Consider the following 26,924-nt stretch of genomic DNA (forward strand, 5'->3'; position numbering starts at 1 on the left):
AGTTTGTTCCCTTAGGGCCGCCGTATTAGCGTGCGCAGTTGCACTAGTGTTTGTGTTCTGAGACGTAGTGCACGAACAAAAACCGAATGGTGGCTTGTGTGACAAATACTGTATAATAAAATAATAATAATAATAATAACAACCACTATAATAATGTCTGAGAAGGGAGAAGTCGATTTAACAGGAGCCAAACAAAATACTGGCGTTTGGTTGGTAAAGGTAAGCTTTTCGGGAACCCAGACGTTTGAAAATGTTTTTTTATTTGTCTGGTTGGCTACTGATACAGGCATCGGGTCGCAAAAAGTTAAATCCCTTAGTTAAAGACACGAAATGAAAATTGTAGTTAGCCTGGTAATAAACCCGTGTGCAGTGCTTCAGCTGTGACATTAAAATTTGAATTACATTAATTTCATAAGAATATCCACATTCTTCCACTCTCTTCTGTGTGTTTTATCATTTAAAATAGTGTCTCCTGTCTTTTGGGAAATAAGTTCAGCTGTTATTGTATTCTGTTCGTGCAGCGTGGGTAGAGATCGCGGGGTGGAGAAAGTCTCAATTTTTTACCCTGTAAGCAGGCATCCTTAGCTGTGGGGGAAAAAAGACATCGACCCTAAGAAGTTTAATGTGATGAAGACGTAGTACACGCCAGAATTGATGAATGATTCGTTTTTGTGCCAAGATAGATGATCTAATCACATCAGTGACTGTATATGGATGTCGTTCACTTAATGGGAATCGTGGAAAAATGCATTAATGAAAGTTTTACCTAAAATGAAGTAAAAGGTCTGCCTACCCACTCATTGTAGTGTGTAATGGGGCGTGTGACCCAGTCTCTTGTTAGAGATGTTAAATTAAATGGCCAAAGGTTTGTCTTGAGAGAGAAAAGATATAGAGATATTTTCTAATCTTCTTCCTTACAGGTTCCAAAGTACCTTTCACAGCAGTGGGCCAAAGCAACAGGCAGGGGTGAAGTAGGAAAGCTCAAAATTTGCAAGTGAGTGCACCTGTTTCACCCATGTAGTAATTTCTTAAGGCACTTAAAGCACTAGACTTCCTTGTGCCCAGATCTCTGCACGAGCAAGAGCAGTGTGGACTTTTACTTTGATTGAAAATTCAGCTGTTTACAAACACTTCCAATTAATTCACATTGCTCAATGTTGCTAGCTTCACGCTACTCTTTAGCAAGGCTGGGCCTGTTCAGGAACATTAGCTGCTACTTTAAGCGCTGTTGCTCGACCAGGCGGTGGTGTTATTGCCCCACCAAATCAAAATTTTCCAACCATTGTCCCAGTACAGTGACTGGCAACACTGCGCTATAAGATGTGCTGTCCCTCAGCTAGAGACTTCCCGACTAGCCCAGAGACACCCCTTGGCACGTTGTAGGAGTTGGGGTGTTACTCTGGTGTTCTGGATAAAGTTCACTTTAGGCTTGTTCAAGCTGGCCTCCTTAACATTCTCCCCATAATTCAAGTTCACTTAGTGTTTCCTCACTACTCTGCTGTTTAGAGGGGCTGCTGGCACAAAATGGCCCCCATGTGTTGCCCAGTCAGGTGCTGCACTGGAGCTGTGGATGATGTTTCGCTTGATATGTGTGTAGCACTTTGGGATGAAAACTGCAATACAAATGCAAGCAGCTATGTAAATCCCACCTTTATCTTTAGAGGTTTATGCAGTGGTAGACTTCTGTTTTTATGTTCTATGGTTTAGAAAATAGTTATGACTATGTTTTGGTTGGATATACTGCAGGCCTGTTCAGTCCTGGTTCTGGAAGGTCACTGTGTCTGTACGTTTTCTAGTATGTTTTAAAGCTGTAGCACTCCAATCATGCCAGTCTCTACAGACAATCTGACCCTCTAGGAAAGACTGGGCAGCCCTGATATTCTGTAACTTCATCAAAGTAACACCCAATTTTTTTTTTGCAGTTATGCAATGTTAGAAATGATAGGATCATTTTATCCATTCAACACTTGTTCATGACACATTGCATGCATGAGTCCCTGCCAAAAGAGTTGGAGTGTGGAGTAGATCCAGATATTATCCAGACATCATATATACAGTCATTCTAATGATTACAGTATTATACTTGGGGCGGAGCGGTGCCTCTGTGGCTAAGGATCTGCGCCTGTGGCTAGAAGATTGCCGGTTCAAATCCCGAGCCGGCAGAGGAATCCTACTCCGTTGGGCTCCTGAGCAAGGCCCTTAACCCCAACTGCTCCAGGGGTGCTGTACAATGGCAGACTCTCTCCCTATTTGTGTGTCTGTGTGTCTCATGGAGAGCAAGCTGGGGTATGTGAAAAGATAATTCCTAATGCAAGAAATTGTAAAGGGTTAATAAAGTGATGTTATTATTAAAAGGTGGTCAGCAGGGCGCATATTAACTTTCACAGACAAACCATTTGTATCTCTTCATAAAGAAGTACTTTAATGTACATTAATAGAACTTGTTAACACATTTTTCTTCTTTTTTTAAAAGGAATCAGGGAAAAGCAGAGGTAAGCATGACGTCTAATTAAAAAAGTGATAACTGCCATTATGTAAGAATTGCTTTAGTGCTGGAGGTGTTCTGTGTGCCACTGGGTGTCAGTGTTGCAGGATGACATTTTATATCCTCTGTGTTGGTTCCATTTTATTAATAATATTGCAGTTTAGCAACAGGTACGTCCAGATGGGATTTGCATTTATGTGGTAACTGTGTAAAATTTCACTTCACTTCACTTGAGTGTTTCTGGGGCATTTGTCCTGTTTGAACAGTTTTGATTCTGGTATGGTGCAGTTTTGTGAATCACGTTTCATCTTTCACAGACATGGTGATCCTTGACAGATCAATTTAGTGTAAATGAGCATGGGTTGAGCTTGAAGCCTTCTTGGTGCCCCTCGATAATAAACCCAATAGTGTGCTGAAGCAGATCAAGAGAATGCACCCCAGAATCTATTTTGCTTTTCTTCTGTGGTGACCTCCAATGGGTTAGGTTTGTGATTAAATGTAGATTTAATTGACTACAGTATAACACTGGGATTAATTTTAGGGTTTAGTGAAATAGCTTGTAGTGGAGCTGTGGCAATATTACTGCAGTGGTGTTTGAACTCGGGGTTGGATTATAATTAACATTACCTTCTGGTGGGTTTGCTCATATTCCCCAAAAGTTTGATTATGTAAAAAAAAAGTTATGTAAATGTGAGTGATTTATAAAAAAAACTAGTCCATCTATGTTTTTGCATAAGGCATAGAGCAGGGGACTCCTGGGAGGTCCAGTTCTTCAGCTTGTTTCTCTGTAATGTTAAAGTAGATTTACTCCTGAGAGGACGGTTAAAACGTCACACTAAATGTCAAGGCCTTCTCCAGAGATCAGGCTGTTGATGATTAAAAGATACTTCAAGGGCCAGCAATAAGAACCTGTTACAGAGCAGCAGTGCCTTTAAAAGAGTGGTAGACTGTAAAAGTTCTACTTTAAATCCCAGTTGAGGAAGAGGACCTGCCTTCTCTTGTTTGTAAACTTTATCTTCCTGCACATGTTGGCATATAAATAGAAACACTTTCATAGGTTAAATACTTTTTTCTATAAATGTCTTTTCCTTTATAAACGAAGTAATATGTCCGGAGTCTTGTGGTAGCAGTTTGCTTAGGTCCTGAAGGTCTAAAGTCCCTCCTCAGTCAGTTATATTCTGGCTTTGGCATCGTCTGGCTCTACTCGGACTTCAGGTAGAAGAGCTGGCTTAGCTTTATCTTGTAACAGCTTCTGTAAGGCAACTGGCAATCTGAGCTAGTCTCAAGCAGGTAAAAAAACACGAGAATGCTGAATGTGACTCAGAACAACTGTTTGTTTCACTGTTTCACTGTTGATTGGTTCATATGGTGATCTTAATTTTGTCAGGTGTCCTTCACTCTTAATGAAGAGCTGGCAACTATTACGGACATCGGGGACAAGTCGTCCTCTGTGAAAGCACCTCGGGATCACCCTTTCACCATGCAGAGCGTTGGAGGACAGACCCTGGCAGTCTTCACAGAGAGCTCCTCCGGTGAGTCTTAAGTTCTTACAAAATCTGTAAGCGGCAGGTCTCCGCATGAAGGTAGTAAATTCAGGAACGTCTGCGGTCACTGCAGATGCAGTCGGGGTCGCTTGGTCTCTGGGACTCCTTTCATTTCAGAGTTTTCTGGGGTCATAAGAAGGAGAGTAGTTTCTGTCATGGAAAATTTCTCCACTTTTAGATTGTTTTTAAACTTGTGTTCACACCGCCCAGTATGCCCTAGATGAAGCTTTTGTTGTCTAGTGTTTCGTTACTGTAAAACCGGGCAGACTACAGAGATTAGATGTCGTTCGGATGTTTTAGCCCCCAACCTTATGTATGAGTGACAAATGGCATCATATAAGTGCACTCCAAAATTGAAAAATGAAAGACTTTTGTCAATATGCAAAAACTAGCTAACAGAAGTCTGAAGTCCAGAAGTGATAACCTGGACAATGTTAGCTCAATATTTTGGTTGGTGCATTAGAGATTACAAGGCTGTCCCAATAGACAATAGATTGTGTGTAATAATTCTAACCAGTAGCAAATTCACCTGGAAAAGTTGCCCAAAAGCAGCAGTTGTAGTAAAGTAACCTAATCTGTATTGTTTAAGCTTTTTAATTTAATATTGCTTTGGTGGATTATAAGTACTAATTGAGGCTGTTTATTGGCTGACACTTTTACCTAAAGTGACTTACATTAGTACCTATTAAAGACACTGGGTAATTTACTGTAATGATTCAGGTGAAAGTACATTGCTGTAAAGTGTACAACAGCAGTTTTGAACCTGCATCCTTGCGGTTTTTTCCACACTGCTGCTTAATAATAATATTCAGATTCAGTCAAAACAGAATGCAAGTTATGTGAGAATATTTACAGTAACTAAAATAACCATCAAATACAGTTTAAAACTTTAAAACATTTTTAATTTTCCAAGTATTAAAAGGACTACAAACCAAAAAGTTATTTTGGAGATTTGTATGGTAGTAATACTCGAGGCTATTACTGGCATAGTTTTTGCAGGAATTGTACTCTTTGGCATTTGAGTAATGAGATAAATTGTGCGTTTTTGGCCTGAAATCGATGACTCTTCAGTTGGGTTGACAGAAATGGGACTTATCAGAGTCTTTTCAGAGTGACCACTGATGCCAAACATTTAATTTTTTATGTCATTGCAAGCATTTTGGAAAGTTTCATTTTCATTAGTTGATAGAAATTGATTGAGCTTTAAGTTGGTTGTTTGTGCTGTAATTTTAGTCATGATTAAAAAAAAAGTTTTTTTCAAAGACCAACAGCTGTTTTACAATCTCATTTGCATTAGGATTACTGATCTTAATTTTAACCACGTGTTTGTAACAGTCATGCTAATTATGCCAATTGGTGACTTTATTCATCCAGAAACATGAGCAGAATGACAATTTCACTGAAAAAGCAAGCATTCAGCTGTGGCTTGGATTTCTCTATGTAGCCCTAACGTTGAAAATGGCAATTGAAGTTAGCTTACTGCAGGTATTGATTAAGTGGTTGCTAAGCAACTAGTTTTGCCATAGAATTTTGTAATGAATAGCGCTTCAGAATTTATTTTTTATGGTATTGAGTCCAATTCCAATTCTGCCCGCAATAAATATATTTTTCTTAGAGTTGTGGATTGGAAGTGTTTAAAGGTGAAAAGCTCTCCTTTGAATGCGTCAGTCACTTGACTGTAAACAATACTGTGATAAACCTAACACAAAAGATCTTTCTTACCAGATTACAGGCTTGTGTTCGTGCGATTTGACCCTGAGCCAAAGGAGAGAATTACTAGTTATCTTTTGATGAAGAATTTATTTAGTTGCTCCTCCTGTAGTGGCAAGGGTTCAGAGAAAAATAGGAATTTCACCTTTTATTCTTACTTATGGGACCACAGCTACAGGTTCTTGAAATTGAGCTTTTAGTAGGCAGTTTAAGATACTCAATGTCGGTTGGTATACTTGCAGTTTTTAAGCATTCTTATCTACATCCTTTAAACACAGATGTTATACCACACATTTATTGCAGGTTATTTAAAAATGCTGTTTTAATGATTATCCTCATTTAATTGTTGTGCTTTAGGAATTGTAAAAATCAGTGAGGTCTATACCTTCAGCTGAGAAATTCTCATGTAAAATGGATGTAGGTCATCAGCAAGGAAGAGCTGCAGTTTCTTTTGATACAGGTTTTGACATTTCTTTGGGTGAATGCCATCCTTTTCCTGTTTCCTGTATGAGTGTAGCATGAGTGAGTAGTATACCTTGTTTTAATGAAGCAATATTTTACGAGAACTGGTATCTCTGGTAAGTACTGCTCAGTTTTTATTTAGTTCTTCACAGGTCATTGTGCTTCTCAGCTTGGTGTGTTTTGCTTGCATTTCTCTCTGCTTTTGACTGGGCTTATAATCAGGTCTAATGGGAATCATGAAAAATGTTTGCAAGTCTTCATATTTTGCAAATCACTTTTCTGTTGTCCTGCACAAGTGCATCTTTATTGCTGTAGTTAATTAACAAATCTACATTTCTTATTACTGTATACCCTTCTGTTCATACCAGAAGAGTGGTCAAGGCAAGTTGTACTCAGTTTTGTTTTCTACCTTTAACATCTTTAGTCTCCCTTAATCATTACCCTATTAAATACATCCCCATTATATCAACTTAAAGGAGAAACCTGCTGAAGAAAAGGCTCTGTACTTTTCTTTGTAAAATGTGTGGTGAGGTGGTGGTATTCTTGCATTAATGATCTTGCAATGTGCTGTAACTTTTTGCAATGTGGAAACTAGGCTTCCTTCTCTGATCTTTGTATAGGTCGGTTGTGTTGTAGTAACAGGGCAGGGTGCATAATGGCAAAAGAAGGGAAATATTTTTTTCCCCAAAAGATTTTGGGATGTTTTGGTATTTTGAGAGCCAGCAAGAAACTGCATGACTTCATGACTTAGGTTTGTGAAGTTATATTCATGATCATTCTACTCCACTGAAAACCTTTCCCTGAGATGGAGGGAGCCATGATTACAAATCTAAAACACTTTTTCAAAAATCACAAATATTCACACTTTAGAATGATCCTTTGAAGTTGGCTAAGAAAAGAATCTAAATAAAGATCTAAATAAAGCCAATGGTTTTAAGAAGTGGAACTGGAGAATATGTATAGCAACCAGTGGGAAATCTCTAGTGTATATAGCAAGTTGTGATTGCAATTACAGTGTTCTATATTAATACTTTCAAGAGATTGCTACCTGCGCCATCTGTCAGGAAATTCACAAGGTCTCAAAGTCAGGATTTATATTTTATGTGTATCTTATGGAAGTCAAACAATTCGATAATTCCTAATTAATACTAAAGGATCTCTAAAACCCGTTATTATAAAACTGCGGAATTATCTTTTATGATTCTCTAAAATGTTGCTTTACTCATTGCATATGGATGCCAGAGGCATGTTCCATTAACAGGGCTCAAAGTAATGGTGATTTATTTTTCACTTTTTCTTTAAAACATTTTCTCCGTGTTGTGATCTCCAGCTTTATTTTTTTTTTCAAATGTTTTCTACTAACAGATAAACACATAGATCTAATAAACTGTGTTAATTCAGATGAAATTTAGTACTTTTTTGATTAGGCTTTTTTTCAGGTTCAGAACCAACACCGACACCAAGCAATGTTATAATAATCTGAACGTTAAATCACATCTGACTATTTTACTTATTTCTCTGTGCAGTGCTTAAAAATATAATGCTAAATGATTTTTAATGCTATGGGTGCTACACATTACATGCATATTTTAAAATATTTTTCTATTCTAATTATATTTGTAGACAACCCAATCACCAGGCAAATGTGATAGAAATGCATAGTGATGTATTAGTACTTTAATGAAAGTTTATTAAAATGATTGAAGAAAAACTATGACTTGAAACAAGGGAAAGTGACAACTTAATCACCATTATCCTTTGCTTTTAATTGTGTCTTGATTCTGTCATATTAGTGAAGCTTCTATTTTTCAAGTCAAAGTTGCTGGCTTTCCTTTTCACTGGATCTGTTTCTTCCAGTATTTGTGCTTATTTGTGGACCTTTTCTACATTTCACACTGAGCTTCAGATCTTGGCTCTGCATAATACAGCTCCTGTAAAGTGATTCAAAATTCTGCTTAAGTAACATGACCTTTTTGGTCAGTTTAGGTGTCTTTATAGAATACATGTTTGAGAGACTTTGAAAGATAATTTTTAAAACTAATTTTAAATATTGTATATAAATGGTTTTTGAGTTGTTTGGACAAGTTTAAATGTGATCTTTTTCAGTTACCTGTCTTTTAGCAGTAAGCCACAGCGCATGTATGTATATATTTAGGTTACATAAAAATATTTGGCATTTTTGCTGTTCTACATATTACCATATGGTCTCTGAAAGAGACAGAAACACATCTTCACTCCCACGTGTAATACAACTTAACCCTTTGGCAACTGAGACATTTTTGCAGAATGGAAATTAAGAAGTTATTTTTATGCCTTTCGTTAGGTGTCTGCAACTGGAGTTGTAGCTGTTTCGTGTCTCTATTTGTGACATGACAAAGGGTTAAACTTCAGCACAGTTAAAATAGGGAAGTATGATATTTGAAAACAGAGTGAGTTTCATGCAGCAATGGTTGTGAATCTATACATTATATACAGTACATCTGTATTTAGCTCATTGATTTTCTGCAAGGAGATTTCCTTGCTCCTTGCCATAGGGGTGTATACTAGCCACCCCAGATCCAGCCTGCAGGGGCCTGTTTCCTGATTCCTAATCCCTTCATAACTGGCTTCTACACTTTTCATCCTACACGAAAACTTTGCCGATGCCCATATCTGGGCTTCAGGAGAGCTCAGCTGTACAAGCCCTGCATCTGTTAAGACTAAGGCATGCAAAGTTAGCACGCTGCTGTATCATACACATCCTGAGGCATGATCATTTGTCAAAATATGAAAACACATTCTTCAACAGCAATATATCATTTTTAAAATGTTTGACATACAGCTTTGTCATTTTGATCAATCAGGCAGAGCTGGTCTGAGTCTTGTGTTTTTTTTTAACCAAAATTCCTAGAAAACTGAATCTAATAACATGACATAATGCCTCTACACTTAAAATCAGTCTCAATTGATTGGAGATGACATCTCTGTGTTAAGAATTGGCATATGTTTTTGTTCTATTTATAATCCTTACAATTAATGCTAACACATTTTGGATAATGCTTCTTAAGGTTCCTTATGTTTAATAACTAGGATGGGCTTCATTTACAGTTGTTAAAACTGAAATATGTCCATTTTGTCAATGACTTTGTTGTGATCATCCAATGACAGCAGCACATTCTTCTTCTGTAGGACAGTCAGAAGAAAAATCTGACAGCAGCAGTCCAGGTAAGTGTACTGACAGCCGTCTTGTCTGTTCTATCGGGAGGTCACTGCTTTTGCTGAGATTTAAGTTCTTTTCTCTTTAAGTGTATCCTCATTTCAACAGAATTGCATTTTCTGCCCAAACTCCTGGTTGTTTCCACAGTGCAAATCTTAAGAACATAATCCTCACCCCAGTGTCTTTTAATCTCTTTCAGCTTTTGAGATTTTCTTGCAAAGATTATTAAATCAAGAGCCCGCCTGTACTTAACAATTTGCATTCTCACAAGATCTTCTGAAGCACAAAGGGTAGGAATGGTATTCCAGCTATTGTCAGCAAAAGGAATCTTTGGATTTGATTTTTTCAGTCTAATCACAGTTTTAAAGGAAGGCTGCCAGTTCTGTGGCTCCGTGGTGCTTGTTTCACGCTGCCTGTAGGTTAGAACCATATAAGCTAGAGCAGTAGCTTAATAAGCAGCTAAGGTTACTTGCTGAATCTTCATAAAAAATTAATGGCCCCGATCTGCAATTAGGAAAAAAAGTGCTCTCTAGTTTGAATCTATTATACTGCTTCAGCTGTTTACAGGTAAAATAGCAAAGACTAGCAGTCATGTTGTTTCATAGATTGCTTTTTTTATTGTGATTATCATGACAGAAAAGGTCTGACAGCCATCTGAGGATCCGTGATTTTTTTTAGGAATCATTGCGAGTTTTGTGAAATCGACGGCTGATTGAATGACTAATTCAGTGGCATTTCTTTTTCTTGTAGCTGAAGCCTGTATTGTGGTGGATAAAATTATTTTTGCAGGGCATGCAGCAGAATTTAGAGGCATCAATAGTTTAACAAACATCTTTGCCATTTAGCACGCCAGATATTTTGGTGGTGGTTTTTGGCCAGTGTATTGTTCAAAGAAGCTTTAAGTCCTTGATTCAGTCAAGTATCTATGGCAACCAATCTCTTGATTCTAATGAGATGTGCAGCTGAAGTGAAAATAGTTAAGCTTATGTTGAGTACTAACACCTGTGTTGTAAAATTTAATACTTGTGACTCTATGCCCCCCATCTCTCACCCTTTTTTTAAAAAAAATACATTTTTCTCTCCATGAATAATTCGTATTTTCCTTGTCACTAGATATCTAGCCGGGAGACTGTTGCTGTGAGTGACAAAATTATCAGTGAACAGTAGAGATCCACAGTAAGGATGGTGTTTGTTACAGGAATTATTGATGATGATGTTCTATGCAAACAATTCACAGTAGGGGACATGCTCCAACCCATCCCTCAGCAGACATAGGTAACGCAACAACAAATGTCATCTGATTTTGGAGATTGCTTAGCTTATATGGTAATGTATCATATAAGCTATGCACATATCAATATATGCAAACTAAAAGCAGTGATCTCGCCATCAGCAGATCTCAGAAGCAAGGCTCAACCTAATTAGTACTGGGATGGGAGACCACTAAGGAAAACCTGTTTGCTGCTTTAATTGGTGTAGTTGCTCCCTCTGGACATGAATTGCCAAACCAATGCCCCCGTATGGAGACCGGGGGCTGCCGTACTGTAGGAGGCACCATCCTTTGCGGGGTAGTGGCTGCTTGCTCATTAAAACTTTGCTGCAGCAAAATGTTTTTGCAGTATTTGTAAGAGCAGGATTGATCACTTAGGCGTCATGGCTAAATTGTGCACTCGTTCAGCCTGGCCTGCCTCAGGCTCTCCCTCATTTCTTCTGGTGAAGTCGTGGAGCTGCTGGCACATAACAGCCACCACACGTCAGCCGCCTCACGTCAGGTGGGCACTGCACCGCAGGGGTGGATGGAGAGGATCTGTGAAGCCTTTGGGGCTTCTTCATGGTTAAAGCACTGTACAGTAGCCAGCAGTTATTACTTTTATACTTGCAGTAATTTCAGTTTTATCTTTTCTTCAAGTACAGTAAAAGGCTGTCTAAAATGCAAACTATGTAGGAATTTGGTAGGAGGACAGTACAGTAATGACAGTCTATTTTAAGATCTGCTTTGACAGATATTTATTCTTCATTGTAGGCTTACACAAAAGAACATTTTCATTTTCCAGTTTAACTTGGTAATGATCTCGTTAGAGCTGCAGGGAGCCATGTACAGCTTTATTGTAAAGTAAGGTACACTTCTGGCAGGTAACTATAATTATGCAGAACTAACCTCAGAAATGCATTTTTTCTTTATCCTTACAAACACATTCCTTCTAAAGAAGAAAAAAACACCACCTGGAAAAACTGATTGGTCCCTCAAAAGATCCAGCCAGCTCTAATGATCATATAAAAAAGTTAAAATATTTTTTTCAGGCTCATGAGAGCAGAAATGATAATTAGATGAAAATGTAATCCGTTTCATTCCTGTGTCTGTACTGTTGATTACATTTGAAAACCCAGATGAATAACCCATCCCAGCATCTGCCTGAACAACTTCAAAAATGCTTTAAACACTTTGTAGAAGCCAGTGTATCGGTACTCCGTGGTATTAATACATCCTGCATTCCTCAATTTCTAAAAAAATTTACCTGACGTTTCTTGAATGGGAGATGTTTTAATTAATTGATGTGACTGTCACTTTTTCATTATAAGTTAACTGATCTCTACACAGATTAATATCAATTTTGAAGTTCAGTGTAATAAACAACATAAGCAGTAAGCTTTAGATACAAATCATAAATGAGCTTTTTGCATGCAATAACCTATAATTTCACGAAAAACAAAATCGTTCATTCTATCTAATACAGCATTTGCATTACTTCAGATATGTAACAACATTTTGATATGGCAAATATAACTTCATATTGCAGTTACAGACATCTTCCAAAACACTTCCAGTATGTCATTTTTTTTCTTTACACAGCACAAGATCTGATACATTTCACACCTATTTAAGTAAAGCATTCAAATGTCCAAATGATTTAATTCTTCAGGGAAGAACCTCATTGCTTGTTTCAGAGAATTGAATGATTATCAAGCCATTTAGGTGGTGGATAAGAAGTATAGGACAATCCTTGAATCATTTACTCGTTCTGTTCTGCCATAATTGGAAGAAGTACGGTGTATGCCTGGCAAGGAGATAGTTAATCCAAGTTGTTGAACAGCCTGATGTAGCACAAAACAGCGTCATTCACTAAGACAACTGAAAGCCTTGGGTGATGTGAAAGAAATGAAACAGAGACAGAAATGCACACCAATTCCATGTCATCCCGAACTGTGGTGTGAAGACAGCTCGTTGGTAGCGATGAACAACATCTGAAGCAGAATCTGCGAGTTAAGAAGGGATCCTGCTAAGGGGCTGTGTGCTCTCGGCGACGCAGGCTGGCGTTCCTCGCCGCGCAGTCACTTGACGAAGTGCAGCGCCTCGCAGTGCACGACGGAGCCGCGGGAGCTGTCGAGGCTGGTGAGCAGGCGGTAGCCGCCTCGTAGGGCCAGCATGACAGTCTCCAGCTTGAGGGTCTCCAGGGTGCACAGGAACGTGTTGTCCTCCTTCAGCACCAGCCGTGACCCCATCTCCGACTTGATGAAGTGCCGGAACTGGATCACGTTGGAAGACACGATGAACTCTTCGGGAAAGCCGTCCAGCCTGCTTTTGGAGACCTGCACCAGGCGGCTCTTGACCTTGTCGATGAAATGGGAATCGCTGCAGAAGACTTTGAGGCCCTGGGAGCGCTCGTGGCTGTCCGTCACCTCCAGGAAGGCTGGCTCTCTCAGTGTCGCCTGCTGCTGCTCGCAGTCTTTCACGGCTTCGGCAAGCTCCCCTAACCGGTAGAACTCTGCCTCACGAATCAACAGGCTGAACTCTTTAAAGTCTTCGGGCAGGAGGAGCTCCCCAATGCGCAGGAAGTTCAAGATGTGGCGAAAGAGAGGACCATCTCTGTCAATAAAGGTGTTGCCGACTGCATCCATATGCAAAACTGGCTTTTTTCCACTGATGATCTCTTCCAGCAAAGAGCCCGGGTATTTCGATAAAGTCTGCTTTTGGGTGACATAGAGGTAGCCCCCTATATTGAGGGTAATGGTGAAAGACGACGGCTTCTTAAAGCTTTTGCTTGGTTGAAGCAGATCAGGATTCATGTGCTTCAGTTCACTGTCCATTCTTCTGAGATTCCATTCCATTCCAGAGCAATGTGCTTTCCCTTGTCAGGCTGTGCCTCGTCTCCCTTTGTGAAGCTGGAGCACCTGTGTGCGCGTTTGTCTGTGCTGAGCTGTGCAGTGCTGGCTGTGAAAGAGATATGCAAATGCTGCTTACATTTCTTAAGCTTTCAGCACAGCTACGCTGTAGGAGGTGTATCGACTGTGCTGTGAGGTGGGCTTGATGAGGAGGCGGGGGATGGGGAGAAGAGCTTTTAACCCTCCATTCAAAAAGGATGATTTAATCACTTCATTACTCCAGTGTGCTGCAGCAGTGTTTCGGGCAATTAACATTCTCTCAGTGATGAAAGGTGAGTTGCAGCCTGTAAGAACTACGAATGCCTCTTGTGGAGATGAAAAATCACAGAGAATTAAACTGTTAAAGCCATAATGAGCGTGATCCACTTCTTTTAAAGTTGTCATGCTGCCCTTGGGCTTAATTGTCAGTGTAAAATGGCCACAATTAATAATAGGTGCAACAGAGAGCCATAGCTAATTTCCAAACTCATTTTTTTTGTAAACATGACTCTGATATGTTAAAGGCAAAAGGGGGTTTGTGTATTTAAAAATATATCCATACAGTTTTTTTATGGTGGCCTTTGTGGTGAATATTTTTAAATGTCTTCCTCTTGCTGTTTGTCTTATTTGCTTGTTGGGATTCTGTGCATCGCTACCTACGATTCTTCAGTGTCAATTTCTGCTTTCCCGAGCTGTGCCCGGAATGTGTTATGTAAAAAGTCAGTTTGCGGAGAGCAGTTAAGACATGCTGGTATTCCTGTCAATGTATTTTCAGTAACCAGAGCAGTCAGTACTGAATGAATCTTGAGAACAAAAAACAAAAGAGGTGGACAATGCAGACTGTTTCCTGTCAGCATAAATGACAAAATGGCATTTTTGGCTTAATGGAAATCTTTTTGAGGAAAGGTATAATATGTTGGTTAAAGGGAGTTAGTGAGCCTTTTATTGTACAAAAAATGTGGAATTAACTCTTTGTTGAAAATGTTAACAGCAATATTAATTAAGAAAGACGTACAAGCCATAATAAATAAATTCCTGATCCCTTTACCTGTTCTGCTCCACCCTCCTCCTGCACCCCTCAAGTGCAACAAATAATAGGTAGTAAATACAGCATATTTGATGTTTGACATGGTAATGTGTACCTCAAATGTAATCCATATTTTTCTTCTTGCAAACTTCTTGGAGTCAAAGGTACAGTATGCTATTGGCTTATTTCATAATGCTGGCGAGGCAGATATAACCCTGAGGTAATGAAATCAAATATCTTTAGGACATTGAAGATGCTGTTAGGAAAATTGTTGTTTTCATGCTCTTAAGGAACATGCCATAGCTTTTAACGGAAAAAAAGTATAGCATAGCTCCAAGCTTAATCAGGACTTCTCGGCACTAAAAGAGTGCCAGGAAAAACTGACATGTGACATGTACAGTTGATCCTGAATGTTTTCCCACCAGGAGTGGAAAATTTTAAATCGCTGATAATGCATTACATTGGTGACAAAAAATAAGTTAATTGATCAACTATTTACTTTTTAACTTAACAGGTCTTATCTAATCTGTTTTAGGTCCATGACAGCTCTGCCATACCTGTGAAAGCTAATGCACAGCCTAATTGTTAAGCAGTTAAACTATTTCTCAGACGGCAATGATAATGTTTGTGCTACGCAGTCTGGTTTTGGAAATGGGCACGGTGCTCTTACAGCTGCTGTCACATTTTAAACACCCATGAGAAAATCAGACCTATTTTTCTAGGTTTGTAGATTTATTTATTGTAGATGTTCTTACTGCTGGTCCTCAGGACCTAATTCTCTTCTGTTTTTTTATTTTAGTTAATTCTAGTTAATTAAACGATACCTAGTTGAGAAAATCATTTGACAGTTTGTAAAATTCTGCCTTTTTAAGTATCAACTGTTTGATGGATTTATTTGAAAAAAGAAAACCATGAGGGACAGACCTTATTAAAGAAGATTAGTCTGATCACAGACTTTTGTTGCCTTTGGTTATTCAGCTTTTCTTGTTAATTTTAATGACCTATGTCTTGGTTTCAGGATTTCCTCTATTTCCACTGCAGTGTATAAAAATTTGATTTCATACTCCTTTATTCTTAATCATAAAAGGAGTACCTCAAGGTTCTGTCCTGCAACCAGTTATTTTTTTCTATACATGTTTAATTAACAATGTAATCCATGTAGCAAGCAAATATTTAATCTGGCTGTTGACAATATAATCATGTATTTAACACTCCCTTGTGTTCTGTGTGCTTAACATGGCTTTATTTACAATTAGTGGTCTGGGACGTTTTTGATAAATGCTGACAAACGATAATTTAATCTGTAATAGAAAAAAGGTCAAAGATTACAAGTTGAGAACCAAAATGTCTGGAGTTATGCTACAACTTATGAATGGATATAGATATGAGATATTTATATCTTTAAGATTTATATCAGGTAGTGTCGTATTTTTCACTTGCATGGGTTTTCAGCAGCCACCTGCAACGACTGACAGATGCTTTTAGTTGTAAGACAGTCTGCTGCTGTCTGGGCCTGCTAACATAAATATTATTAATTTAATTGTATTGTTAGCAGTACATGTAACAGTAACAGTAGTATTAATAGGCGTTTGTTGTCATGCATATTACTACTTGACTTACCTGTTAAATAAGGCACCTGACTTTCCAGCTGGTCAGGAGAAACCAGGAAAGTGATCTCTGCTGTTTAATTAGGAGATAGTCGTGTTTTTCTCTTTTCGTCCATAGTGCGTGTGTGTGTGTAGCTGCCTTTTTATCCTTCCGAGGCATTATAAGGTAGAAAAAACCTCATTAGAAACTAGGAGAGCAAGGCCGGAAAGGAACTCTTTGATTTGTAAAGGTCCTACGGCATTTCATGAGAATGTGATGAGGTAGTATAAGATTGTGATCTTTACGAGACAAGCAGTCTCATACAGCAATAATGTGAGACTTACAACACAAAAAAGCACATAGCGTGGTTTGTGGGATTGTTGTTGTGCCTCACTGCAAGCCCAAAACGCCACAATTCTCCACAATTGTAGTAAGTGTTGTGGGAAACTGGGCATTTCCATTATATGTGATCATTTTAGTATTGCAGGGCTCAAAAACATCCTTTGTACTAGCTGTATTGCTCCCAGAATTTTACCAGAGAATTGTCCCTAATTGCTGTGTCACAGTATCGGCAAAAGCTGTCTGATTAGAATAAAGATTTAAAGCAGTGTATTGTAATGCAAGTTTATTTGTGAGCTGATATGAACATTCTACTTGAACAATAAAATGAGAAGCCAGATTTTACAGCAGAAGCCATATGGGTGAAAAAAACAGTTACTGTTGTTCTTGAGAGTAGGCAAGGAGCAAGATTTTCTTTATGGATTTCTTTGAACCTGTGATATATTTTGAATAAACCTATATATTGTCTTCACATTGAAGCTTTTTAAAATTCAGAGCACGAATGTCCATATACTTATACGCTTGTTTCCTATATTTTGTAGTGTGAATTAATCTTGAAATATTCAAGAAAGGTGAAATTACAGTTTGACAGATATTACTTATAAAAGCAATATTCCAAAAACCCATCATTTATTAATAATATATTCCAATAACAATTTTGTTGAGTTTCTGAAGGCTATTCCCTGCTAATGTCTTATTCTCCAGAGCCCTTGCCTCAATTCGCCAGAGCCTGAATGGTTCTGAATGCAGAACTTGTAACACTTGTAATATGGCTGCTCTGATATTAAAGGGAAATACTGCTTAATAACATTTGCCAGCTATCATGCATTGCTAATGTACCAGCTACACAAAAATGGCACGTTGTAGGCTTAAATTCTCTTTAGTGCTACCTAAACACTATATATAGATTGAAATAGATATTTATATAATGGTATTTTGTATAAATGTTTAGGTGTGAGATGAATGACATAAATGACTGAGGTATAGAAAATGAGAATCTGACACCATTGCAAAGAATGAATTATGTAAAAATAGTCGATAGTGATGTAGTATTTCAAGAATGAGTAATATATCGCTACTGGTAAATAATAGTATTAATACTATTTTGGCTTTACTTAAAGTTAAGTTTGGCACACATATTTGTTTGTTATAGAGGTGCAGATTAATTGTCAAGCAGGAGCAGTCCAGCATAGCTTTAAAAAAGGGTGTTAATAAGAATAATGCAATAATGAGTTTTAAATAATGCAAGATTAATGTTTGGTGCCATTATTGCAGCTGCACATTTGCAGTAAGCTTTGTGAAAATGAAGCAGGGCTGCTTCTTCATCTCTAGTTGCAGAATGAAGACTGTATGAACTAAAACGCATCATTCTGAGGTTATCATTCTGAGCATTTCCTGGTCAATTATAATTCATGCCTCGGGTTTTCAGGAAATCAGGGTTGTATTTTCAATACCGAAGATCTCCAGTAAGGAATAAAAGGACTCTTCACTTTCATGTAGATCTGTGAAGGCAGATTAATTACAGCTTGTAACAGTGTTTTGATTGAAGTCTGATATCAGTCATTGGTACTTGTGTGCTGCTAAAGCTGAAATCTGTTACTGCGTTCAGTGTCTCTGCATATATGTTCAGGGCTCGTTTTCTGTGAAATGTGATGTTTCAGGGCAGCATGGTGGCACAGTGGTTAGCGCTTCAGGGCACCAATGCAGGAGCTCTGGGATCCTTTCAGACGTGGGGTGCTGTCTCTGTGGAGTTTGCGTGTTGTTGACATGAGTTTCCTCTGGGTGCTCTGGGTTCCTTCCGCAGTGTTAAAACACACTGGTAGGTTAATTAGCTTCTGTGAAAATCGGCCCTTGTGTGTGTGTGTGATGTGTCTGCCCTGTGATGGAATGGCATTGTGCCCGTTGCTTGGCAAGATAGGCTCCAGCTACCCTGTGGCCCTGAACCGGAAGAGGTGGTTAGAAAATGGATGAGGTATGGGAACTGGAATATTGTACTTGAGCACAAGATTAATGAGGTCGATCGAGAACTAATGCATGAGAAAGGTAAAGGAAAGTGAATTAAAAATGTACCTTGATTTACCACACTGAAGCGCTTGTGAGGGATTTGTGCAAGTACTTTCTGCTACAGACTCAACCCATGGGAAGTTAGGAAAATAAAGATGGAACACTTGATGAAAAGAATTGAGTTGTTTGGCAAAGGAAGAATGAATCTGACTTCCTGTTCATTAAAATTGTGTGTTTCGTGTTGAGTATTTCTTATCGCAGATTTCTTCCAAAAACCTTCTCTGGGCTCAGTGTGATCACATTTGCAGAGGTTACTCTTTTCTTTAATAGCAAATATTAAATAAAACATGCTGTTCAGGAAGCAAGATAATACTAGGGTGTTTTTTGTCAAATCAAACATCTAATAAACATGTCCAGAAGCACAATGGTAATTCAAGTTAAAATGTCTTATTTAATTATAAAGTATTTTTTGTCTTATTTTGTTAATGGTTTACCTTGACACAGTTTAGCACTGTAAGAGCAGTATGTGACATACTCAAGAAAGTTAAGCAATTTGAGCATTACCAATGAGTCAAGGTGAATTTCCCTCCATTATTTGAAACCAAAGGATACTGTGGTGCTGCTGACAGTAAACAAGGAAGGAATCTGTAAGGCTGTTCAAGTCTGGAGATGCAGAGCGATACCTTTCAGATACATATTTATTTACTTCTATATAAGGCTAATGCATATTATAAGACCCTGGGACAAGTCAACATTAGTGCTGTGTTCCCTAGGTAAAAAATAGCCTTTTGTTTTTCTTATCAGTGCATGTGGGAGTAAATGAATCATGTGCCCCTCTCGAGTTTATGCTACATGTGAGAAAAAACTAATAATGGTGAATAATCCAAGAAATCCACATACAGTACACTGGTAGGCATTTTGTGGATGGGTTTGGCAGACAGCTCCAAGAACACACACATTCAAAATGGGAATATGACTGTATGAATGTGGTTGATCGATTGGTTAACTTTTACTTTTAAATGACACTTTTTGTTCTATAATGTTTAAGCACAACACATTTATCAGTGCATAGACTATATAATTTCAGAAGGACAGGGGTAATGCATTACATTCTGAACCTTTCTTTGTATTGTTTATCTCTTTCACAGTTAAAATAACAGGGTCAGCTGTTAAAGAATTCCTTAGCAATAAAATATTTTATGTGTGTTGGAAACATCTAAGAATGTAACTTTGCATGACCTTAAAAATACTGTGTACTTTTTCTACAGCTCTTATTTATCTTATTTAACACAGTGATGATAGTAAAATTATGGGGCAGTTTCATACATTCATTTGTGTATGATGGCAGCATGGTGACACAGTGCTGGAGCCCCAGGTTCAATTCCTGGGGTGCTTTCTCCTTAGAGTTTGTATGATCTCATACAATTAACAATAAAACAAAGTTCCAATCCTCTTCCTCACTATCCAAGTGATGCTGGTAGCCTGGGAGAACAGAGTGCAGCAGATTTGGCTGGTCTGTATGGCCGCGGGGCTCAAGGACCGGCGGGGAAGAGATGCATCGGCGTTCCGGTCCACCTGACGATACAGAAGGCTGAGCAGCTTTGTGATTCTACCAGCCAGAATGAAAGCAGACTCACATTCACAATGAGAGAGGTGCAGCAGCAAGGGGCAGGGAGCAGCGAAGCAGAGATGCTCGACTCAAATGAGGGGGTGGCCAGCCCACCTCGTCACCCCCCCCCGGTGGCAGTTGTATCTTTCTTCCTCCAACTCTGCAGCCTCAGGCTGGCTTGGCCCTTGTCACTTTCTCCCCTTAAATGGATTTGTGAAAGTCAATCAACTCCTACTTCCCTTGGACAGCTCCATGTTACATAACCGTTTGCCAGCAGAGCTTCTAGAATGGCTCTGGAGAGCAAACTTGAAGCTTAAACTTTTTTTGGTGCTTTTCATGTTTCTTAGGTGATTTCAAATCGTGAGGATGGTCATTATTTGTTGTTTTTAGCAATCTGCCCAGCGGAACAAGATGTACATCAACATCAGACCTGTAAAAAGTTTCATTTCCACTTTCTAAGCATTTCGTCAGGCAGGAAGCCTTTTGACTCTTGCTGAAATATGCGCACTGACAATGGACAATGGAAAAAAAAAGTTCCTGTTGGAGAGTAAGCCTCTTAAACCTGGCCTGCAGGGTTTCAGAAGCGTAATCAGGGTTAGGCCAACAACTCAGCCAACATGTCATGTGATGTTTAACTGCAAATCGATGTTTCACTTGTGCTGATAACTTTGCATGATTTGAAATGCATGTGTAGGCGTCATGAATGCCTGCCTCCATTTGTTCTATTAACATGATTGAATACAAGTGTTTACTGGGTTATTAAAACAAGTACCAGAGCACTTAGTGATTCTAAGCAATTTTGTCCATTACCAGAATTGTTGTGATGAATTTCGTGAGTGAGAGGTGCCTCTTAACTTTAAAATACTTTATGAAAATTGTTTGTGATGTTAATGAAGTATGCCGTTTTAATGGACATATATGGATATATGTAAAAAGTGAAGCTGATCTGTTTGAAAGACAGGCTAAAAGGTACAGCTTGTTATTCTGAAACAATGCATGGCTGGCAGTAGGTCTTGTAGTGGCTACACTAACTTGAAGCCAAATCTCAAAGGTTCTCAGACTGTTTGGTTCTTTGATAGGAGAGCAAAGGTTGATTGTGTGTTAAAGGATAGTGTTAAAAAATGCATTTAGATGTAAAAGGAAGGGATGCCTTGGTCCATTGTAATTGTTCTGCAGACCTAGAGGATGTTGGCACTTAATAAATAACCAAGAAATGCTTGACAAATATGTAAACTGTAACCAGCCATCTGCAATTGCATCTAGATTTGAAAAGTAGCTTTGTTATCAACTAATAATTAAATCTTTGGATCTTTCAGGGCACACACTCACAGCAGGGCCAGTTTTCCCAGAATGCAGTTTATCTGCTAGTATATCTTTGGACTGTAGGAATAAACTGGAGCACCTGGAGGAAATTCCTTGGAACATGGGGAGAACGTACACATTCCATGCTTTAGATCTTGTTTTTTTTTTTTGGAAAAAGAAATCCTTACTTTGAAGCGATTGCAGAATTTTGAATGCTTAGTTTTACCTCTTAGAGTAGAGAAACTGAAAATACAGCCATAACAAATCTGAAATATAAACCTTTCCACACTATTTTAGCTGTTCAACGCATTTTACTTACTTATATGATGTGTTTAGCAACATCCTTCACAAATGAGAACAAGTTTCCCAGACCTCTCGGGCATTAAAACAGGAACAGAAGCTAAGCAACAGTGATGAGCATATATTCCTGCCAAGTGCATGAGCAACTAAATTATGTTTGAAAGGATCGGGCACAATTTCTGTCTCAGTTGTGTCATATGGTAACATGAGTTTGCTGCAATTAAGAAGGTTAAATGGGATGTTTGCCATCCATGATGGATATTAAGTAAATTTAAAAGACTGTGGTTGTGGATATAACTGTTGTATGCACATCGCATAAAATGACAGTATGAACTATGCTGGAAGCACTGAAGGTGTTCTGCAGCTCTTTGGGATGAATGGAAAATTAATGAAGTGTTATTCTCTCCCCTCTCTTTTGAAGACAAAATTGCACTGGAAGGAGTAGTGGTGCAACGAGCTGAATGCAGACCTGCAGTCAATGAGAATTACATGAAGTTAAAAAAGTAGGTATCATTAGATGACAGGATGTTTTATTGAGTTGTTGTTTTATTTTTAACTTATGATGGCAGCTATCTCATTCGCCATTTCAGATCCATGAATTAATACAGTAGTTTTGTGAAAAGGCACCTCTGAAATGTACCAAGTTGCTCCAGATCGCAGCTGGGATTGTTTGTTTAAGCCCCACTCGCAAAACATTGTGTATTTGAACAATGCAGAAAACGGATCACTAAGTGTGAACTGGTATATTCTGGAAACCATGACTTGAGTTATTGTCAGAGCTCAGCAGCCTTTTTTTACAAAAGGAAATACTTTTGGTATTCCTACAGTTGACATTTTGTAAATGCAGGACCAGCTATTACCACCATTTTAATCCAGAATTGACAGATGATATTCATTCTGAGTCATGAATGCTCTGAGGTGTGTGCATTTGCCTGGGAAGTTCCTTCCCACTCAGTCCCCCAGTGCTCATTTCAAAGTAGTGCCCCCTTGGGCACCTCTAATATTACCTGGATTCGAATGAACTATCCGTAGTCAGTACATCTCAAAACCTTCTACTAGAAGAGACACAAGGCCCTAAGGTCCCTCACTATGCTGTTTACTTAATTGCTGTAGAACATAAAGAACAAAAAGAGCAATTGACATGTTTGTTGTTCTTATCATATGCCTCTAAATTGCTTTCATAATAATGACAAGACACCGGTTCAGCTTTTAGAATAGACATGAATCGGTATACTTCATAATTACATTAGAAACTCTTGAATTAGTCTGTACCAGGGAAACCATATAATTAACGTCACATGGAGAAAGCAGATGTCAACCCATCAAGTTTTTCCTTGCTTTAAATTTATTACAGCATCCTTGTAACGATTGCTTTTTTCTTTCCTAGACTACAGATTGAAGAATCATCTAAACCTGCCCGCTTGTCACAGCAGCTGGATAAGGCAGTCACCACCAACTATAAGCCAGTGGCGAATCACACGTACAATGTGAGACACTGGAGACTTCTGTGGGTTGTTTGTTGTGCAGTGTATGACGTCAGACCTGCGGCTCGTCTCTCCTAACAAGTGACGCCTGACGTGTCGTGAGACGTGCGACGCGTGTCGCCTGACGTGTCGTGAGACGTGCGACGCGTGTCGCCTGACGTGTCGTGAGACGTGCGACGCGTGTTGTCTGATGTGTGTCGTGAGACGTGTGACGTGTGTCACCTGATGCCTGTCGTGAAACCTGTGATGTGTGTCACCTGATGCGTGTTGCGAGACGTGTCACCTGATGTGTGTCGTGAGACGTGACGTGTGTTGCCTGACACGTGTTGCGAGATGTGTGACGTGTGTCACCCTGGGGTCCTGGTGTCTCACACAGCCTGTGTGTGTCGCTCTGTGGTGCAGGTGGAGTATGAGAAGAAGAAGAAGGAGGAAGGGAAGCGCGCACGAGCCGACAAGCAGCAGGTCTTGGACATGCTGTTCTCTGCCTTTGAGAAGCATCAGTATTACAACATCAAGGATCTGGTGGACATTACCAAGCAGCCCGTGGTGAGTCCTGCGCCGCCGCTCCAGACACAACTCACAGCTCATGATAAAATAACAGGCCAGTCCCTGAAGTATGACATCAAGCACTGCATGTCACTTCTGATAGCAGTGAAGGCACTCAAACCCATTGGTAGAACACTGGGGGTGTTGTTTTAAGGATAAACAGATGAAATATGCAGTTAAGTTGTGAATATACCTGGGTTTACCACAGATGTATTAAAGTGAGAATTGGTTTCCTAACAATGGTTTAAAACCCTCAGCAAAACAATGGTTTTGTCAGCACTTTGGTTGTGTAATCAACCTCTTTACTCACTATTGAGTATTCAGTAAGCTTTAAAACACTTTAGTGTGAAACATGTATTTGACATTATGCAAGACAGAGTATGTGTTTTATCAATTGTAGAGTTAGATTGGAATTTAAGTGTAACACCTTCAATGTGGGCGGATTTCCTGGAAACAGCTTTTTTTTGGTCCTATTTGTGATTTCCATGTACAGTCTATTTCTTTCCAGCTTATTCAGTAAATAATGACCTGCTGTTGATCACCAGAATGATTTTGCTTTTAGGATAAATGTATAAATCAAACGATTTGAAAAGTAAACTGGTATCTTAAGCATACTTATGGTATGGGGCGGAACGGTGGCACTTTGGCTAAAGATCTGCGCCTGTGGCTGGAATGTTGGTGGTTCAAATCCCGCTGCTGGCAGAGGAATAAACGTTGGGCCCCTGAGTAAGGCCCTTAACCCCAGCTGCTCCAGGGGCACCGTATAAATGGCTGACCTTGCACTCTGACCCCAAGCTTCTCTCTCCCCGTCTGTGTGCCTGTGTGTCTCATGGAGAGCACGTTGGGGTATGCGAAAGACAAATTCCTAATGCAAGAAATTGTATATGGCCAATAAAGTGATCTTATCTTATACTTGGTCAAAGTTTTATATTGGAAACAATAAAATGTACTCCAGCGAATGTATTAGCTCTCAAGATGATACATTTATTATGTAGTAGAGTGTGCATCCTGTTCTTTTCATTTTTATTTTCTATTCTCAGTGGACAGCACTTATTTCCTGGTTTATGTTACTTCTCCTTTTTTAATCACGGTTCTATTCTAATGCCATAAATGATATATTTGGGACAGCATTAGCTGCCAATAGCTTTCAGCATCTTTACACAGTTTAATATATCTTACTAAGATTTAGGAATCTGAACCCATTTTCTACATTTATCATATTCTTCACATCATCATGGGAATATAGAATTTCAGCCTTGGCCTTGGAAAAACAATTCAGCAGCTTCAATGAATCTCACTTAAATCAATACTTTCTAAGGGCTTGAAATGATTTTTTCACTATGTTTTGGCCACTTATTTTGTAGTGTTAGGTAGCATAGAGAGAGAATGTGAATGAAAATATTGACACAGTGTAGGTCTCAAGGACTATAGGTGACATTTCCTGACTTAATTGAAACTTATTAAATCAGAGCTCACAAGAGCTTTATGTGTTTAGGCATTTATAGTCTGGTTAATTCTCTGGGTCAAGAGTTTTAACCACCCCTATGATATACCTGGAGATGTACCTGTGCAGACTTCTTCATTGCTTAATGCCAAACTCATCTTTTGTCATCTGAAATATATATTGACTGTTAAAATACTATCAGCTATAGACACCTAGTGGTCATTGTGTTGTTTTCCATGGATTTTTGTGTCAACATAATCCGGTAATATTTTGAGGAAAAGCAGATTCACTACTATTAGAATAAAAAAAGCTTAAGGTTTTGCTTTTGCTTTTGTGTTTTTTCATGATTAAGTTTGTAAGGTTTAGTTAATCCATTAACTGGTTTAATACTGTTAATAGTCTTGGCTGTGTTCATGAACATTTGCAGTTCTGCTGGAAAAATACAAAATATATCACAAGAACTGTTACTTGACTCCAGTGCAGGTCATTGTTATTCATGGTTGCATTTTGTGCTTGCAAATGCTAGTTTTCAGAATACATCTCATGCTAAGTATGTCTGAATGCCCACATGCTGAAGGGATTCATTGTGTGTGTAGGGTAACAGCTTGTAAATATCACAGCTGTTTACTTTTTCCTTTCAGATCATTTTTAAAGAAATCTAAGTGGAACAGTGTCATGATACCAGTGCTTAAGAAGTGGGCCCAAAACATTTATACAATTGTTTTCCTGTGTGTGCGTACCACATACAAGTTTGATGTTCTGGATGGGCTACATGTACTTGTTGAGCCCATGGCTTTGGGTGTGTATAGTGTTATCTGTCCATGTGTTGGACAGCTCAAGCCTTCAAGAGATTATGACCTAGGGCAGGTTTGCTCCCAGTATTACCACCATGGGCCGCAGGCTTGCACGCTCTTGTTTCATCCCTGCTGCAGATTTACCTGAAGGAGATACTTCGTGGGATCGGGATCTACAACGTGAAAGGCACCCACAAGAACACGTGGGAGCTGAAGCCCGAGTACCGGCACTACCAGGGAGAGGACAAGAGCGACTAGCACAGCAACAGGACTGTGCCACTGATGCCTCGTCACATCCCCTGGCACAGCTGCATTCCTTCTATTTATGCCAATATTTCTGGTACAGACGAGCCCTCCGAGAAAAATGCTGGTAGTTTCTTATGAAGGGCTGTCGGCTGTCCAGAGTAAGGATTTTGAAGTCTGCTATTCACAAAGCAGCTTCTTCTGTTCTAGTTTCCAGGAGCCAAAGTGGCTCAATCAGTATGCATATACAACCACGTAAGCATTTACCAAGGGTCTGAAAAAATATTGATTAAAACCATAAGTTTATTTGTGCTTTTAGATGGGAGAATATATGTATCGGCTTACTCAAGTTCTGAGTCTTTCAAATTTAGTCTGAGTCTGTCAATTCTAATGTTATATACCTTTTAACTATTTCCCCCCTCTGTTTAATGGATGGTCTACTACAAGCAGAATTTGCAGTTGAGAGGAACAGTATGTATTGCCTGGAACTAGTCAGAAAAATATTTTTATCCGGTTCTGTACCCGTAAACAGAATCATATTTTGTAAATTTAAATGTGAAAATGTCGAATATTTTCATGTTTTAATTCAGGGTTGGACTGCTTAATAATAAATTTGAATATAAAAAAATCAACATAACCAGTTCTTTGCACAGAATCACACATACAGATAGTGGACAAAAAAGTATATACCGGTAAATGAGGGACACC

The 26,924-nt window shown here is 38.9% G+C and overlaps 2 protein-coding genes across 3 annotated transcripts; one reads left to right on the top strand and one right to left on the bottom strand.

The window, feature by feature from the left end:
* Window positions 1-30: 30 nt before the first annotated feature.
* Window positions 31-26,853, top strand: LOC148676106 (general transcription factor IIF subunit 2). Of its 2 annotated transcripts, XM_088602788.1 has the most exons (9): window positions 31-219; window positions 921-994; window positions 2,474-2,492; window positions 3,873-4,017; window positions 9,370-9,405; window positions 22,127-22,208; window positions 23,093-23,192; window positions 23,592-23,735; window positions 26,112-26,853. In XM_088602788.1, exons 1-9 carry the CDS (start codon window positions 154-156, stop codon window positions 26,229-26,231), a joined length of 786 nt encoding a protein of 261 aa, XP_088458914.1. In that variant the 5' UTR covers window positions 31-153; the 3' UTR covers window positions 26,232-26,853. The 2 variants fall into 2 exon arrangements, with proteins under 2 accessions (XP_088458914.1, XP_088458924.1); XM_088602798.1 differs by lacking the exon at window positions 9,370-9,405 and having other exon boundaries at window positions 32-219.
* On the bottom strand, window positions 11,390-13,721 carry kctd4 (potassium channel tetramerization domain containing 4). The gene has a single exon (XM_088602808.1). It carries the CDS (start codon window positions 13,502-13,504, stop codon window positions 12,728-12,730), a length of 777 nt encoding a protein of 258 aa, XP_088458934.1. The 5' UTR covers window positions 13,505-13,721; the 3' UTR covers window positions 11,390-12,727.
* Window positions 26,854-26,924: the final 71 nt, after the last annotated feature.

This window comes from Lepisosteus platostomus, chromosome 2 (genome assembly GCF_059453375.1).
Source record: "Lepisosteus platostomus isolate fLepPlt1 chromosome 2, fLepPlt1.hap1, whole genome shotgun sequence".
In the NCBI taxonomy this organism is placed as follows: Eukaryota; Metazoa; Chordata; class Actinopteri; order Semionotiformes; family Lepisosteidae; genus Lepisosteus; species Lepisosteus platostomus.

Coding starts and splice junctions, on each gene's coding strand:
- LOC148676106 (XM_088602788.1), top strand. CDS start 154: ATGTCTGAGAAGGGAGAAGTCGATTTAACAGGAGCCAAACAAAATACT. Junction 4,018..9,369: donor CTTCACAGAGAGCTCCTCCG/GTGAGTCTTAAG, acceptor CTTCTTCTGTAG/GACAGTCAGAAGAAAAATCT. Junction 9,406..22,126: donor ATCTGACAGCAGCAGTCCAG/GTAAGTGTACTG, acceptor TCTCTTTTGAAG/ACAAAATTGCACTGGAAGGA.
- kctd4 (XM_088602808.1), bottom strand. CDS start 13,504: ATGGAATGGAATCTCAGAAGAATGGACAGTGAACTGAAGCACATGAAT.